The 16,316-nt window shown below is 40.7% G+C and overlaps 1 protein-coding gene across 1 annotated transcript in view; it reads left to right on the forward strand.

Annotated features, from left to right (window-relative positions):
* Positions 1-16,316, forward strand: part of CFAP61 (cilia and flagella associated protein 61) — a 277,336-nt gene that overhangs the window by 117,232 nt on the left and 143,788 nt on the right. Inside the window, exons 15-17 of the mRNA XM_055306706.1 lie at positions 4,067-4,144; positions 9,431-9,637; positions 12,693-12,827. Of these exons, the coding sequence (XP_055162681.1) occupies positions 4,067-4,144; positions 9,431-9,637; positions 12,693-12,827 (420 nt within the window). The remainder of the gene's footprint in view (positions 1-4,066; positions 4,145-9,430; positions 9,638-12,692; positions 12,828-16,316) is intronic.

Raw genomic sequence — 16,316 nt, forward strand, 5'->3', positions numbered from 1 at the left:
CTGAGCTCCCTAAAGGACTGGAATGCACGCCCGGCAGGGCCTCGGGAGAAGCTCAGGCGGCGTCTCCAGGCAGAGGGGACTGCGCGGCCCCGGGAGCGTGAGTCCAGCGGCACAGGCCCTGGATCCTAGGGCGCCGGGGACACAGCCCAAGATCCTGCGCTGCCCCGGGACAGGCGGAGGACTCCTGCCACCAGGATCCCCGAGCTGTGCAGATCAGCACCCTGCCCTGGAAGCATCCAGGCCAGTGCGGACTGGGAGACTGTGGTAGTTAGTGCGGGAGCTGACTCCAGGGCTGGAGACCTGACCACCGCCAGTGCTGTCGTTCCTCCTGGTGTCACCCTGTGCCTGGGATGGAGCGGGACTGCCAGGGAACAGAGGCCTCAAGGGGTAAACAGCTCCACTGAGATGTGCACCAGGTGGGGGGGGGGCAGCTTCCCCAGGTGCACACACCTGAGAATCAGCACAGCAGGCCCCTCCCCCAGAAGACTAGCTGGAAGGACGGGGGATGAGCAAGTTTTTGACCAGGCAGCTCTGGAATGCTCCAGGGGAAGTCGAGGGATTTACACTATATAGAACCAGAGGATACCCCTCCTTGGTTTGTTTTTGTTTTTTGTTCTTTGGGGGTTTTTTCCCTCTTTTTTTTTTTCCTTCCTTTTTCCAGTACAACTTGTTTTTAGCCACTCTGCACTGAGCAAAATGACTAGAAAGAACTCACCACAAAAGAGAGGATCAAAAACAGTCCTCTCTCCCACAGAGTTACAGAATTTGGATTACAATCCGATGTCAGAAAGCCAATTCAGAAGCACAATTATAAAGCTACTGGTGGCTCTAGAAAAAAGCATAAAGGAACCAAGAGACTTCATGACAGCAGAATTTAGATCTAATCAGGCCAAAATTAAAAATCAATTAAATGAGATGCAGTCCAAACTGGAGGGCCTAATGACAAGGGTTAATGAGGTAGAAGAAACAGTGAGTGACATAGAAGACAAGTTGATGGCAAGGAAGGAGGCTGAGGAAAAAAGAAAAACAAAAGATCATGAGGAAAGGTTAAGGGAAATAAATGACAGCCTCAGAAAGAAACATCTACGTTTAATTGGGGTTCCAGAGGGTGCCAAAAGGGACAGAGGACCAGAAAGTATATTAGAAAAAATCATAGTTGAGAACTTCCCTAACTTGGGGAGGGAAACAGGCATTCAGATCCAGGAGATAGAGAGATTCCCCCCCCCCCCCAAATCAAATAAAAATGTTCAACACCTGACATTTAATAGTGAAACTTGCAAATTCCAAAGATAAAGAGAAGATCCTTAAAGCAGCAAGAGCCATGAGATCCCTAACCTTTATGGGGAGAAGTATTAGGTTAACAGCAGACCTCTCCACAGAGCCCTGGCGGCCAGAAAGTGTCCTAAATGAGAAGAACATGCAGCCAAGAATACTCTATCCAGCAAGGCTCCCATTCAGAATAAAGAGCTTCCAAGATAGGGAGAAACTGAAAGAATGAACAGAAATCTCACAGAGGAAGACATAGACATGGCCAACAAGCACATGAGAAAATGCTCTGCATCACTTGCCATCAGGGAAATACAAATCAAAACCACAATGAGATACCACCTTACACCAGTGAGAATGGGGAAAATTAACAAGGCAGGAAACAGCAAATGCTGGAGAGGATGTGGAGAAAGGGGAACCCTCTTGCACTGTTGGTGGGAATGTGAACTGGTGCAGTCACTCTGGAAAACTGTGTGGAGGTTCCTCAAAAAGTTAAAAATAGACCTGCCCTACGACCCAGCAATTGCACTGCTGGGGATTTACCCCAAAGATACAGATGCAGTGAAACGCCAGAACACCTGCACCCCAATGTTTATAGCAGCAATGTCCGCAATAGCCAAACACTGGAAGGAGCCTCGGTGTCCATTGAAAGTTGAATGGATAAAGAAGCTATGGTGGGGCAGCCCAGGTGGCTCATCGGTTTAGTGCCTGCCTTTGGCCCAGGGTCTGATCCTGGAGACCTGGGATCGAGTCCCATGTCAGGCTCCCTACATGGAGCCTGCTTCTCCCTCTGCCTGTGTCTCTGCCTCTCTCTCTCTCTGCACACCCCCCCTTGTGTCTCTCATGAATAAATAAATAAAATCTTTTAAAAGAAAAAGAAGCTGTGGTCTATGTATACACTGGAATATTACTCAGCCATTAGAAACGACAAATACCCACCATTTGCTTCAGTGTGGATGGAACTGGAGGGTATTATGCTGAGTGAAGTAAGTCAGTCGGAGAAGGACAAACATTATATGGTCTCATTCATTTGGGGAATATAAAAAAATAGTGAAAGGGAATAAAGGGGAAAGGAGAGAAAATGAGTGGGAAATATCAGTGAGGGTGACAGAACACGAGAGACACCTAACTCTGGGAAATGAACAAGGGGTAGTGGAAGGGGAGGTGGGCGGGGGATTGGGGTGACTGACAGGCACTGAGTGGGGCACTTGACCAGATGAGCACTGGGTGATATGCTATATGTTGGCAAATTGAACTCCAATAAAAAAAAATAAAAAATAAATTTAAAAAGGTATTTCTCTGTATTATACAGCTATCTCAATATAAATTTCCACCAAAAAAGGAAAGGAAAAGCCAGTTTCACTTAAAACAGTAAAAACTATAACGTTATTACATTTCAATCCTTATTTACTTGTATTTTCAGTATTCTGTTGTGGCAAAATGAGAAGTGCACATAAAGCCGCTCTGCTGTAGACTAAAGTATGTTGGTTGTTTCAAGAAAAAGCATTTCTGTGATTGTTTTTCATGCTGAACCAGCCACTGTTCTCACGGAACACCATTTTTTACTTAAAAGAACAACTGGCAGGCAAAATATGGTGCTTCGGTCTTGAATAGTTGGCAGACATTTTCCTAAAAATGAATCAAGTGAGGCTGTCACTCCAAGAAAACAACTGACATTTGTTCCTTCCGATAAAATGCAAGCTTTCAATAAAAAAAATAGAATTTTGGGAGATCAGTAACTTTCATCATGAGTTTGACAGCTTGCAAAAACTTTTTAAAAATTTCTAATGAGGTTGATATTGATATTATCAAATGTGATGCTTTGATATTTTGTCATAGGTCAACATTTGGAACATCTGTGTAAGTTTGGTGAGATAAAACATGATGTTACAAAATCACACATAGGTAAAAGATTCATTCAAACTTCAGAATAGACTAATGAGTTTTAATGTAAAAATGCATGCAAAGTTTATTGATAAGGTTTCATATTCCATGTTGGAGCTGATCTTCAAAACAGTACCACTTGTTGAGTTTTGGTGGAGCATCAGAGAAGACTATCCATAATTATCTGAAAAGATTATTTAAATACTTTTCTGTTTTCCAACTCTGTATCTTTGTGAAGACAGATTTTTTCATATATTTCATCCAAAATAACATATTGCAACAGATTGAATGCAGAAGCAGATATGAGCATACAGCTGTCTTCCATTAAGCCAGACATTAAAGAGATTTGCAAAAATATAAAACAATGCTACTCTCCTCTCTAAATATTTTTGTCAAATTTTAAATTTTGTCTTAATTAGTAAATTAAACATAAGTGAATAAACAAATTAAAATTTTTCTCAGTTTTAATTTCTAATACAGAAACTAGTGATAGATATTACACACATACACCACACTTTTTGGAGTCCTCAGAGAATAGGGTTCCTGAGATCACAGTTTTTGAGAACTGCTGATATAGAGCTAAAGAAAACAGATTCCAAGTCAAAGGGACCATGATTTGAATCACAGATTCATCCCTTACTAGCTGGAAATATTGGCAGGTTACTCAGCCCCCCAAGCCTTATTTTCTTGTAAGTGAAATAGAGGTAGTGATAATATTTACCTTGAAGGAATGAGGATTCAGTGAACACAGGGAAGACATTTAACTTAGTACATGGTCCAAAGGTAAGTACTGATGGATGTTGGCTCTGACTCTCATTGTCATTAGGTGACCATGCCTAAGGTCCACTACCGGTTGCTTACAGAAACCTTGATAATTATATTTTAAGGGCCCTAAAATACATGCTTATCTTTTCAGGATGGAACATCCATGAAAGCATTTGTAGCTGAAGTTGCAGAACAAATAGTCGGCATTGCAGTGATCAGAGATGAAATGGTAAATTATGAAATAGACATTGATTTTCTGGATTGTGCCTTTTCATTTTTATTTTTTTCTAAGATTTTATGTATTTATTCATGAGAGACACAGAGAGAGAGAGGCAGAGGGAGAATCAGACTCCCTGTGGGGAGCCTGATGAGGAACTCAGTCCCAGGACCCCAGGATCATGACCTGAGCTGAAGGCAGATGCTCAACCACTGAACCACCCAGGTGCCCTGGATTCTGCCTTTTTAGATCATGAATTAGCACGTTTCATTTTTGTGTATTTATTATGAATACCTTTTTTTAAGGCTATGAATTTTGGGGGGGGAGGTTATAAATCATCATCTCCTTCATCCCAATTGATTGACTTTCAATTTCCCATTTCTTTTTCAGTTTAAAATATTATTGAGAAAACATGAAAACATTCACATTTTAAAAATTCAAATAACCTTCCATCAGGACCACTAAAAAAAGTCTCACTGCTCTTCCCAAAGGATTACTACTATCAATACTTAGGCATCAATTCCTTCCTACTTTCTTCCTTGCACTTAATTACATGCAGTGTGTGTGTGTGTGTGTGTGTGTGTGTGTGTATGCACACGTGCAGTCAATTGGACAAGTAATTTTATTTTTTTCCTACTGTACAGCCAGTTCTTCCTAAATATTTATTGCTGAATAGTTCATTCTTTTCCTGATGATTTAAAATGCAGCCTTTACATGATTAAATTTCCATGCGCCTGTGTCTATTTTTAAACTCTCCGAAAAAATAAAAATAAAAATAAATAAATAAATAAACAAACAAACAAACAAACAAACTCTCTGTTCTGTTCCATGGGTTTATTTGTTGATAACCTGTGGTATTATCATGTGCTTTGATATCTGGTAAGGGAGTCTTCTCTTGCTTGCCATTTATATATATATAAATTATCTTGCTTTTAATTAGATCTTTCCATTTCCAAATAAGCCTTATAACACTTACTATGAACTTATTTGTACCTTCGTGGGTTTTTTTTTTTAGAATAATTTAGGCAGAATAGATAACTAAAATACTTAGACTTTCTAGGAACATGGCTTCCTGTAATTGTGGTGGTGGTGGTGAATTCTTTTGAGTTCTTCAGCAAAGTTTAATGGCTTTTAGCATACAGGTTTCTTGTGCCAGGTATTTTGTTTGCCTCTATAGGTTTACCCTCTGCCCTGCTCTGTTCCAGGGAGCCTGACCTGGTGGGCAGCATCATGGTTGCCTTTACCCCTCCACCTCTAATTGGGTGTGGCCAATGGGGAACCCTGAGAGAAGGGAGGAGAGTGAGGTTGGGATGCCATGAGCTGGCTGGTGTCTCCATTCAGTTCCTTGACCTTTTCAAGGTGGCCTCTTCTCCAGGACTCTCTCATTTTGGATTCTAGTAACAAGTACCTCCCATGCCATCCAACTAGAGTGGTGATAGCTTGCAGTTGCTGTTACACTATCCTTACTGATTTCCCTATGCCCTGCCCCTCCTTGTAAATAGTCTCTTTGTTAAACTCACCTCCAATTATCCTAATATGAACATACCACCTGTTTCTTGCTGAAACCCTGACTAATACAGTCCTTGACATTTATGATTTATTTCTACTTGTTTTATATCTTTCTGAGTATTGTGAATAGACACTTTTTTCATTGTACTTTCTAAATATTTATTTTGGTGTGTGAGAAAAATGCTAATTTTTGTATTGTGATCTTATATCCAACCACCTTTCGGAAGTCTCTTATTAGCTCTGAGAATTTTCAGTTGATTCTCTTTTCTGGCACAGCATCATTTCTACCATATTCTATTGGCCACAGCAGTTACAGAACATGCTCAGATTCCAGGGATGGAGAAATGGACTCTACCTCTTGATGTGGGTGTCGCAAGGTCTGTCTACCAAAGAGTGTGTGGAATGCAGATTACACTCATGGCCATCTTTGGAAAATAGAATCTGCCACACCTCCTTTTAAAAATATTTATATTTTATTTCTTTTTCCAGTTTTATTGTATGTTTAGAATACTGGTGAATAGTAGTGTTTATAATGGGTACTATTGTGGTTTTCTTGATTTTAGTGGGAATGATTCTATATTTTTCTCCATTTAGTATATAATAGTTCCTGCAGTTTCTGGGGGTATATCCTTTATCAAGTTAAGGAAATTCTATTTCTAAAAGTTTGCTAAAAGTTTTTATTCTGAACGAGTGTTGAATTTTATCAAATGTGCTTTTGGTATTTATTGAAATGACCATATGGCTTTATTCCATTAATGCATCCTATACTCTCTTTGTTCTTGGATTTATTACTTTTTTGGCTCAGTACATCATTGAGTAATTTTAAAAGAAATAGTAGTAGGTACATACATACATATACAAGAAGTTTTCATTTTGTTCTCACCCTTGAATACTCATTAGGCAGTATGTAGAATTCTTATTCCAACTACTTCTTAACAGATTATTGACATTTTTACTCTCATGATCTTCCAGTGTCACTGAAAAAAATGTGATCTGACATAAATAAATTTTGCTTGTTTTCTGTCTTGAGAATTAGTTTGTTTCTTTTCTATCCCTGAAATTCTGAAATTTTACCAAAGAGTAATTTATGCCTCTCTTGAGTCTTTGGAATATCTTTCTTCTATGATTTCATTATTCTTTCCCTTTTAATTTTTTCTTTCTCCTCTTCCTAAATTCCTTTTAAGATGGATTTTGGACCTTGGAATTGCTCCTTCATTGTCTCTTAACTTTCTTCTCCCTTCTTCATCTCTTGTACTTCTTATTCTTCATTCTAGGAGACTCCCTTGATTTTGTCTTCTGGATCCCTAATTCAATCTTCAGCCATGTCCATTCTATTATACAAGCCTTCTATTGGAATTTTCTTTTTTAAAGATTTTATTTATTTATTTGAGAGAGAGAGAGAGAGAACACAAGGAGGAGCAGAAGGGGAGGGAAAAAGAAGGAGAAAGAATCTCAAGCAGACTCCATACTTAGCTTGGAGCCCAACACCAGGGCTTGATCTCCTGACCCTGAGATCATAACTTGAGCAGAAACCAATAGTTGGACTGAGCCATGCATGTGCCCCTCTATCTGAATTTTCATTCAGGGTTCATATATTTAACTTCCAAGTCTCTTCCTTGTTCTTTTCTTACTCCTTTTTTATAGCAGCTTATTTGTTATGTTATATGCAATATCCTTCTTGGTATCTCTGAGAACACCAAGTAGAATTTTTTCTAAAAAAGCTCTCTTTTCTTTCCTTACTGACCTCTTTTCCCCCTCAAGTAAGCTGTAGTTTCTCTATTCTGATATTTTGCATTTGTCACTTTTCTCGAAAGTCATGAATGAAAGATGATAGTATCAGTATGGTTGGCTGGCATGTGTATCCTTGACAGTTGTGCTTCTTGCTTCTCCATTCCATCCCTCAGTCATTGGAAGGGCTGCCCATCCCTCTGTAGAATTGGGAAGGGGCATCCGTTGTCTGGTTTCCTCTTGAGGCTTTGAATGTAGGTGGTCCTGGCAGGTGGTAGGCAGTGGCCTTTAAGTGGCCCAAGGTAAGAAGGTGTAAGCTAGTGTTAGAGAACTTTGACATGTTTCCTTCCAAGGTAAGACTAACTTACATTTAAAAAAAAAAAGATTTTATTTATTTATTTGAGAGAAAGCATGGGTGGGAGAATGGGCAGAGGGAGGAGAGGGAGAAGCAGGTTCCCCTCTGAGCAGGAGCTTGACGTGGGACTTGATCCCAGGACCCCCAAGATCATGACCTGAGCTAAAGGCAGACGCTTAACTGACTGAGCCACCAGGTTTCCAAAGACTACTTTACTTTTGTTTTCCCCATCATACCATCTCATTATTTAAAAATAGTTTTTTGTGGGGATCCCTGGGTGGCGCAGCGGTTTGGCGCCTGCCTTTGGCCCAGGGCGCGATCCTGGAGACCCGGGATCAAATCCCACGTCAGACTCCCGGTGCATGGAGCCTGCTTCTCCCTCTGCCATGTCTCTGCCTCTCTCTCTCTCCCACTGTGTGCCTATCATAAATAAATAAAATAAATAAATTAAAAAAAATAAAAATAATTTTTTGTTTTTATTTTAAGGGATTTGGGGTGGGAGGAAAATTGGGTACACATGGCCCATATGCTGTTTTGAGCTAATAGCCTCTGTAGGCTCTTTGCTTTTTGTTTTTCAATGGTTTTCACCCTACATTTTTTACTCATTTTATTTTATAATGAGGGATGCCTTCTTGGTAATTAAAGAAAAGTCTTAGAGTGTTAAGGCAATCAATAGGGTCAGTGCAGATGGAAAGGTCAGGCATTGTCTGAATTGCCCTCAGGTACCACCAATGGGCCTGGTTTCTGTGAGCCCGCTTTCCTCTGAGCTATGTGGCAGAGGCTGTAAAGACAAAAGACCATGATGGGCTTGGATGTAAACTTCAGTTTCCTGAATTTTCTAGTACCAGCTTTGCTGATCACAGAGCAAATCAGATTCCTTGCATTCTCTGATTCCTCTTTTTGAAAGTGTGCCTTTAGGACAATTCTACTATGGAAAATAAGAAGAAATATAAGTAGGTGCTTTGCAATGTGTGATAGTTTGATTTTTCCTGCATATCAGGTGTGTTTACTGCTATTCTTTTGAGAGAAAGTCAGAGTCACTCTGGATGGCACCCCCACTCCATGGTGTGCACTACTGGGCAGTAAAGCAGGACCAACTGACTCAAGTGCCCAGTTATCGTGGATGCGCCTCTGCTTCCCTGCCCCAGTGTGGGGGACAAGGAGTGGTGGGCAGAACTGGCCCCACAGAAGCAGGAATGGAATGCCTGATATTTTCTTTTATAAGTAAACACCAGTTCTTTAAATCACTTTCCTCAATGTAACAATAGAATACTTGTGAGACATAAAAAGTTTAAGGAATGCCTATGGACGAGGCCTAGCCTTGTGGTTTTATTGTACGCCAGCCCAGCCACTCGTGCCAAAGTGTATTACCTGTGAGATGGCACTGCCCACCCTAATGGGTGAATAGAGAATAGTCACCTGGCCACTAGCAGAGACTCCAGGCTCTTGGTGTTTTTAGCAACCACGGCTATAAGGAACAAACTCCAAAGCTGTGTGGTCATCCTTCAGAGCCAAGCCATCAGAACTTTCAGGAAGTGTAAGTTTGGGTTTTAAAAAGTTGAACAATGAAAATGAGGTAGTATTGCAGGAGAGAAAAGCACATTTATTACTCTTGTACCTAAGCTAATATTTAAAAGATTTTTATCACAAAATGCTGGCCACTTGTTTAAAACATTCTTAGATGTCCTTACCTTCCTCTTTTTTAGGACATAGAGTACATCCGGTCCCATTACAACATTGAGGATTTCATCTACTTTAGTCACCACCAGCGCGAAGAACATGGGCACCTGTATCATTTTGCTCTGAACCCTATTTTCCGGCACTACACCAAGTTTTTTCTAAAGGAGATCCTCCGTTTAGGCTATAAGTCTTGTCTCTACTACCCTGTTTATCCGCAGCTCAGGGAAGGCAAGGTAAGAGAATGTCGTGATTCATTTTTCCAGCATATCCATACTTGTGACCTCTTTTGTGTTGTGTACTGTGTTTTATTGCTTCCTTGCCAAATGGATTTGGATTATAACATGGCTCTGAATTTTAAAGGGCCATACCAGCCCTTTTATTTATGACACTGTAGTGAAAGTCCAGAAGACTGACTCTCTGAAACATTTACAACCATTATAATTAGTAGAACAATTTGATGGCTTTTTCCTATTGACAAAACAGAGACTGAAAAGTCTGCAAAAATGCCCTAAGGGACATGAAAGTCAAATCATTTCTTATGTGCATTAGTGAAGTGCCAAAATGGTCCTGTTGTGTTCTCCAAACAAAGAACATTTTCATTTGAATTCATAGAACAAATCAGTTCAATCCTATAAGGTTGGTGTGTTGTCACAACTTTGCAAATAAGCACTATAACCACTGCCATGAAAGTGATGTATGAACACGATGTAGCCTTTATGTCATAAATACCTCTATAGCTCTGCCTAAGACTAATCCTTAGACTAGTCTACTAATCTGTAGACTAATCCTTCTGTAGTAAACACTCTAAGGTGTAGTAGCCATGATATATACTTGCACGTACACACAGCAAGCTCTTCATCTGCTTCCTCTTGCTTTCATTTCATTATTTCATTATTTCATTTCATTTATCTCATTTATTTCTCATTATTATATCTCATTTTTTCATTATTTCATGTATTCTGCTTAGTTTTCAGAGCACTTTTCACTAGCTAAACTATATCTTTTACCACAAAAGCAGAGGTGTTCTTCTGTCTTGTTCAAAGCTGCATCCCAGTCCAGTGTCTAGAAGAGTCACATACATGTGTGCATGCACACATCAATGTGTACACACAACACACACACACACACACACAGCGTCTTGATTGTGCCACAGGCAAGGATCTCTTCAAGCTGACTTCTCAAGGTATTATTTCTGGCAAGTCAATCCCTCTGTCACTGACAGCTGGTCCTCTGCTCCTTGTGGACTTGAGAGGTGATGAGATTCAATCACTCGGCCAGCTAGAAGTTGTCCCATCACATCCCATTCATGGCCAAAATCTTTCTCATGCTCTGCCCAGAGTCCAAGATGTTGTCACACTTCTCTCTTACCATAAATGAACTAAGCAGATCTTAAACATAATCTTATTTATTAAATTTAGAAACAGTCTAAAGTCTATCAGTACATTCCCACAACTGGTAATTTTGCCAATGTTTCTTATTTAACAAAAGCCTTTTGGGGAAGTACAGAGGGAATGAGGAAGAAGAAAAAAACATGGAAAAGATTTTCAGTGAGATGTATAATATGCTCTACTAACGATTTTTTCCTTTCAAAATGCTTGCGAAAAAAAAAAGGAAAAAAAAAAACCAAAACGCATGCGATAGCCATGTGAATGTTCTAGATTTGAACTTAAGGAGATGGAAAAGTAATGGTTTTGCTGGAAAATCCTGGTCCCGCACATTTTCTTTTTACTTTGCATTTGGCCAGTCACCAATGTGGTGACCTTCAGGATGTGATATTAAATTCTTACTTTTTATTCATGACATTGCCTGCATGTGCCCAATTGGTCCGGAAAGTCCTTTTGCATCTGTAGTAAAAAATACTATCTTTGACATTTCATTGAATGTTCATATACTAACCTCAATCATATAGAGTCTAGAATAAACTATGCACTGTTTCACATAGGATATAGAAACACATTTGGAGATAGATTTTTCCTCTCACTCTGCACTTTCAAGAGATTCACACATACACCTTTAAACCAGTGTGGGAAGTAGAAACAGATAATTTAGGTAAGAATTTCCAAAATCTGCTATAAATCCCTTGACTATAGTAAAAGTGAACATGGGGCTCACATCATGAAGATGATTTTCCTTACCCACTCCTGCTAGGACATTTACTGAGAGATCCTCCAGGCATAAAAGCAGAACTCTAGTTAGGAATTCCTGGGTTCTATTTTTCAGTGTGTAAAGTGAGGGTGTCAAGTTCCATGGTGAAAGATTTTAGAAATCCCTTTTGGAAACTCTTAAAAATGCCTGGACCCAGGTGTGTGTGTGTGTGTGTGTGTGTGTGGTGGGGTGGTGGGGGTGGGGGGCAGGGAGGTGGTTGGTTTCAAAGAGCAGAATAATCAACTGTAAACCATCTTATTTATTAAACTACACCTAGTTTTAGTTGAATTTTACTTGCTTCATTTTCCAGTTTGAATTCCATAAATATATCATTACAGACTTTGGTGTTACTTTTAAGGTTTAAATGGTTGAAATACCCTGAGTTAGTTTCACTAGAACCCCCTCAGATTGCATAAATGTGAAAGGAATAAAAATCACCATGTTCAGTTTTCTCTGCCAAGTTTTAAAAATGGGGTAAAATGAATATTTAACACATTCTCCTAAAATATGATTTATTGTAGTCTGTTACGGTAAGCATAAATCCGGCACATAATTTAGCGTTAATATAAATCAAAATAATATGATCCAGTTTCCCTACCCCCACCCCACATTCCGTTTCATCTTTTTGTTTTAAAGCACTTATTTTATCAACAAAGGTCCAGTCAAAGTAGATGTGACTTTCACAAACAGGAGGATTTCCACTTCCGTGCTCAGCCTCCCCACAAATGACATTTTTATCTCCATGCTTTCTTAAAGCAGCTTGTGCCAAACACGCAAAGGTTAACAGGACGCAGATAACACAGCTTAATGGGGTCAAATCAAGCTGATTCATGATCACTATGGAGAAGAATATCCTCCTGGGGAAAATACTTGTATTGAAAAATCCCATAAACCAAACCACTTGTTTATCTGTCATTCCCACAGAGATAGTAATGTAATTACTCTGGTAATTATCTTCATTAGTGTCAGGCATTATCTACAATTCATTCCTCTGCTCGAAGAGTATGTTTGTTTATTTGCTGATTTTCCCCCCTCTCCGATTTGGCTGAGTTCAGACTTTTGTATTTGTAAAGCCGCACACAGGCATCTGTGCTGCGCTGCTCTGACATTCTCTCCCCTAAAACAGAGATTGCTGTCTTTCAGTTCCAGAGCTCCTCTGCCCACTCCCTGACATCCGCCCTTCATTACTTGGTTCCCGTGCGGCCTCGACGACAGATTGTCTATCCTCTGGAAAAGCTTGGCATCAACGCTCCATCAAAGGCGGTCTCCAAGGATCCGGTGGGTAGCCGGGCGGCAGCAGGCAGGGAGGCGCCGTGCCAGCGCGCGGGCGTGGCAGATGGGGTGGCAGCACTCTCTTCTCGGGAGCAGGCTGCTGCTTAATTACAGGGAGCCTGGAGCTCACGCCCTGACGGGGTGCCCTGCGGAGGCACCCCTGCTGCCCTTTCCCTTAGGTAGTTATTTCACCGAAACCTGAAACAGGAGTGGCCTCATGATCCCTGGATGACAGACACCACAGGGACACTTTATGGACTCAGCTTCGTCTCAGCATCAGTGGCTTGGAGTCAAACTCTCTGCATATTTCTGCCTTCTTTCTTCTTCCTCAAAGGCAGCTTTCCCCTTTCCACTGATGTTTTGTCCACCAGGCAAAAGTGGTCATTCACAAGTCAGGCAGACAGAGAAAGTAGAGCTGGCTGTCTTTGACATGTTTGGGTCCTAAGCTGAGTTTCTTTTAACTCCTCTGTGGGGAGTCAGGATGATTAACAGGATCATATTAGCTGCCCTGGGGGTGGCACGGGGCTTAACCTTAAAATGAACCACCCTGTGATGCTTTTACTACCAGAACAGGAGAAACCAAAATAGAACCTGGATTGCACTTTCAATGGAAATATACATGTGTGTGCACACAGGGCCGTGTTCAGTGTATTAACTGGAAGAAACGTTTTTTTGTCAAGTTGACTGACATATGTAGGCTTATAGCATTTGTATACACTCCTGTTTAAATAAGGCAGAAAAAAATTTCCTCGGTGTGCTGACATTTGTCCATTGTGAGAGAGGGAAGAGGAAAATTGGAAGGTTTAAGTTCTCTAAAAGGTAGCCAAGGAGTTGCTGGATATGGTGCTCAAAGAAACAGCGTGGGCACCCCCAGTGCTGCAGGAAGTATCACCCTGCTGCCCCAGGTCCCACTCTGCATATGGCTGCCCTATGTGGGGCCTGGTGACACCTGCTTACAGTAACCAAGGCTACTTAAATTCGGCATTCATCTTTACATTTGTAAAACAGACAATGCATTTATATTTCTTTCCTGATAAGTTCTAAATTTATATTTGAGTAACTAAAAATCAATAGCAGTCCTTTCCCATCCTCTTTATTGTGGAAAATGTCAAGCATGTACCAACAAAGTAGAGAGAGAACCGGATAAAACAGGGCTTCTCATACTGTCTGTGCTGAAGGACCTTATCTTCTTTTTTATAAATGTACAATCCATCATAGACTAATAGTTTTATAACAGGTGAATTCCTTAAAAACGAGTTTTAAAACAAAGAGAGACAAAATTCAAGTTCAATTATTTTGTTTTTAGACTTAACACAGAATTACTCTGTCCAATTGTTATAAAAACTGCTGAATGCTTCTTCTCAGTCTCTATGCTTACATCTTTGAAGGCCAATGACAATTTGCAGGTGGGCACCTGTCTTAGACCACATGTTGAGCAGCACTGAAACTCCCAGATACTTGGCACTGAGCTTCAAAACTTTCCAATTGTAATTCTTGGCCAATTTTGGATCTTCTGCACCTCCACCCACTTCTCCTCCCTTCTTATCATTTTGAAGCAATTTTCAGATACAAATATTTCATCCAGGATCAGAGGTATGATCTAGGTAGCAGGACCCACAGCACTGCAGCTCACGCTCTGTCCATGCTAAAGGTAAGAGTGCCCGAGCCCATCTGGAGGACCTTTGAGATGGCCACCAGATGATCTGTTTTTGTGTACAGATCCTGGGATTTGACTCCTTTGGAATGAAAGCCAAGACTCATAGGTTTGGCACAAAAAGATTGCCTTGAGGTCAGAGAGGGTGACTTCTTCTATTGCTCAATGAAACATAGCTCATATAGAGTCATGCTGATACCAGGAGAAGGTGCACCCTACACAAGGATGCAGCTTCTATGTCAGATCAGGGTAAGGATAAGAGATGCTGCCCTTATGCAGACACTGCTGAGCCTCTTTCAAGGATGGATAGACCGTATTACTGGGTGAGGAGAAGCCCTCACATGTGTCTGTCACCTTAAGCCAGTCCAGGGAAGGGGAGGAATCTAGAGCTGTCACCTGGTTATCAAGAGCAGTGTTTTCCTGAACACCAGGACCTTCTCCCTCACCCCAACCCCCAGGAGTCTTCAGAGCCTAGAGCTCCAGGTAGGGAGAAAGCCAGAGAAGACATTTTGTTTCATGCAAAACAATCTTATCATTGAGTTTCCAGGTTGTGAGTTGAAATCATTACTTACATTTAGTAACCCTTTCTGTGATGACCTTGGTGTGCTGTGTCCCCCCCCCCTCCCCAAGAACCCTGGCTCAATTCAAGGCACAGCAGAAGATGCATTGTTTAAATCACTGGTGCAAGAAGATAGCCACTTACCAGCTGGGTGGGACTGATGCTCGGTACCTGCTGTGTTGTGCTGCATTGTTTATTGTATCAGTGAATTTTGTGTTCAGCAGAAGTGTTTCTTCTGCTGCTACTTATTGTATTCCTCCTTGAGAAGATTTCAGTAAAGATGTAGATTTAGCAAATAAGATTTAGTAAAAAAATTTAGAAATCTTAGAAGTCTGATCACAGGACTATCAAGACTATAATCCACATGAGTTGGGCCGGATATTCAAAAGTTAAATTGCTATATTATTTTAAATTAGTTTTTTCTTTTCAACATTTTAGGTGGATTTAACATTTTAGGCCAATTATCTGAGACAAGGAGAGCCAAATAAAAATTTTTTAGGAGGAATTTCTATACAGTCCTAAGAACATTGTTTTCTTAGCAGAGCAATAGTGTTGCAGCCATTGAACTTTGTGAAATTGAGTGACTGTCATTACTAAATGAACTCCTTTTGTTTTCCCTTTAAGTTTGATATCACCCCTAGCACATGGTGGCTATATGGCTCCCTCACCATGTCCGCACATTTCTCTGGCTGGGCACTTGCCTTTCATACCTTTTATCCTACTTAAGCCATTTCAGAGTGACCATCCATTCCCTTGCTCTCTCCTAGGAAGCCAGTCTTCAAGGGAACAGATCACTCCAGGCATGAGTAATGGGATAGAGAGTGTTTCATCTCAGTGGGTTGCCAATTTGAATCTGGCACAAGCCAGTAGTGATTGAAATTCATCACTGGATGGCAGGGAAATATGCCCCCACCCCACCTCAAGGCTCTGGTGGTTTCTGCCTGGTTTGGATGATAGGTGTCCTTGCCACAGTATCTTCACTACTGTTATTATTAATTGACAGCATGCTTCATATTGGGAAAACACATAACTGATTTTCATCACACATTACAGAGGTAATATTTTAAGATTTGTCATAATTCATAATATCTCCAAAGATTCATCATATCTCCACAGTCAACCAGGGCTGATTCATGGATAAGAGAGAAGGCATTTTCCTGACCAAGACCATAACCATGACTAAGTCAACCGGGGCCAATTCATGGATAAAAGAGAAGGCTTTTTTCTTCTAAGACAGGCTTGGAGGACTCATTTCTCAGCTTGAATTGGCCATCTTGGCCTC

Source organism: Nyctereutes procyonoides, unplaced genomic scaffold (assembly GCF_905146905.1).
Source record: "Nyctereutes procyonoides isolate TBG_1078 unplaced genomic scaffold, NYPRO_anot_genome, whole genome shotgun sequence".
Classification (NCBI taxonomy): Eukaryota; Metazoa; Chordata; class Mammalia; order Carnivora; family Canidae; genus Nyctereutes; species Nyctereutes procyonoides.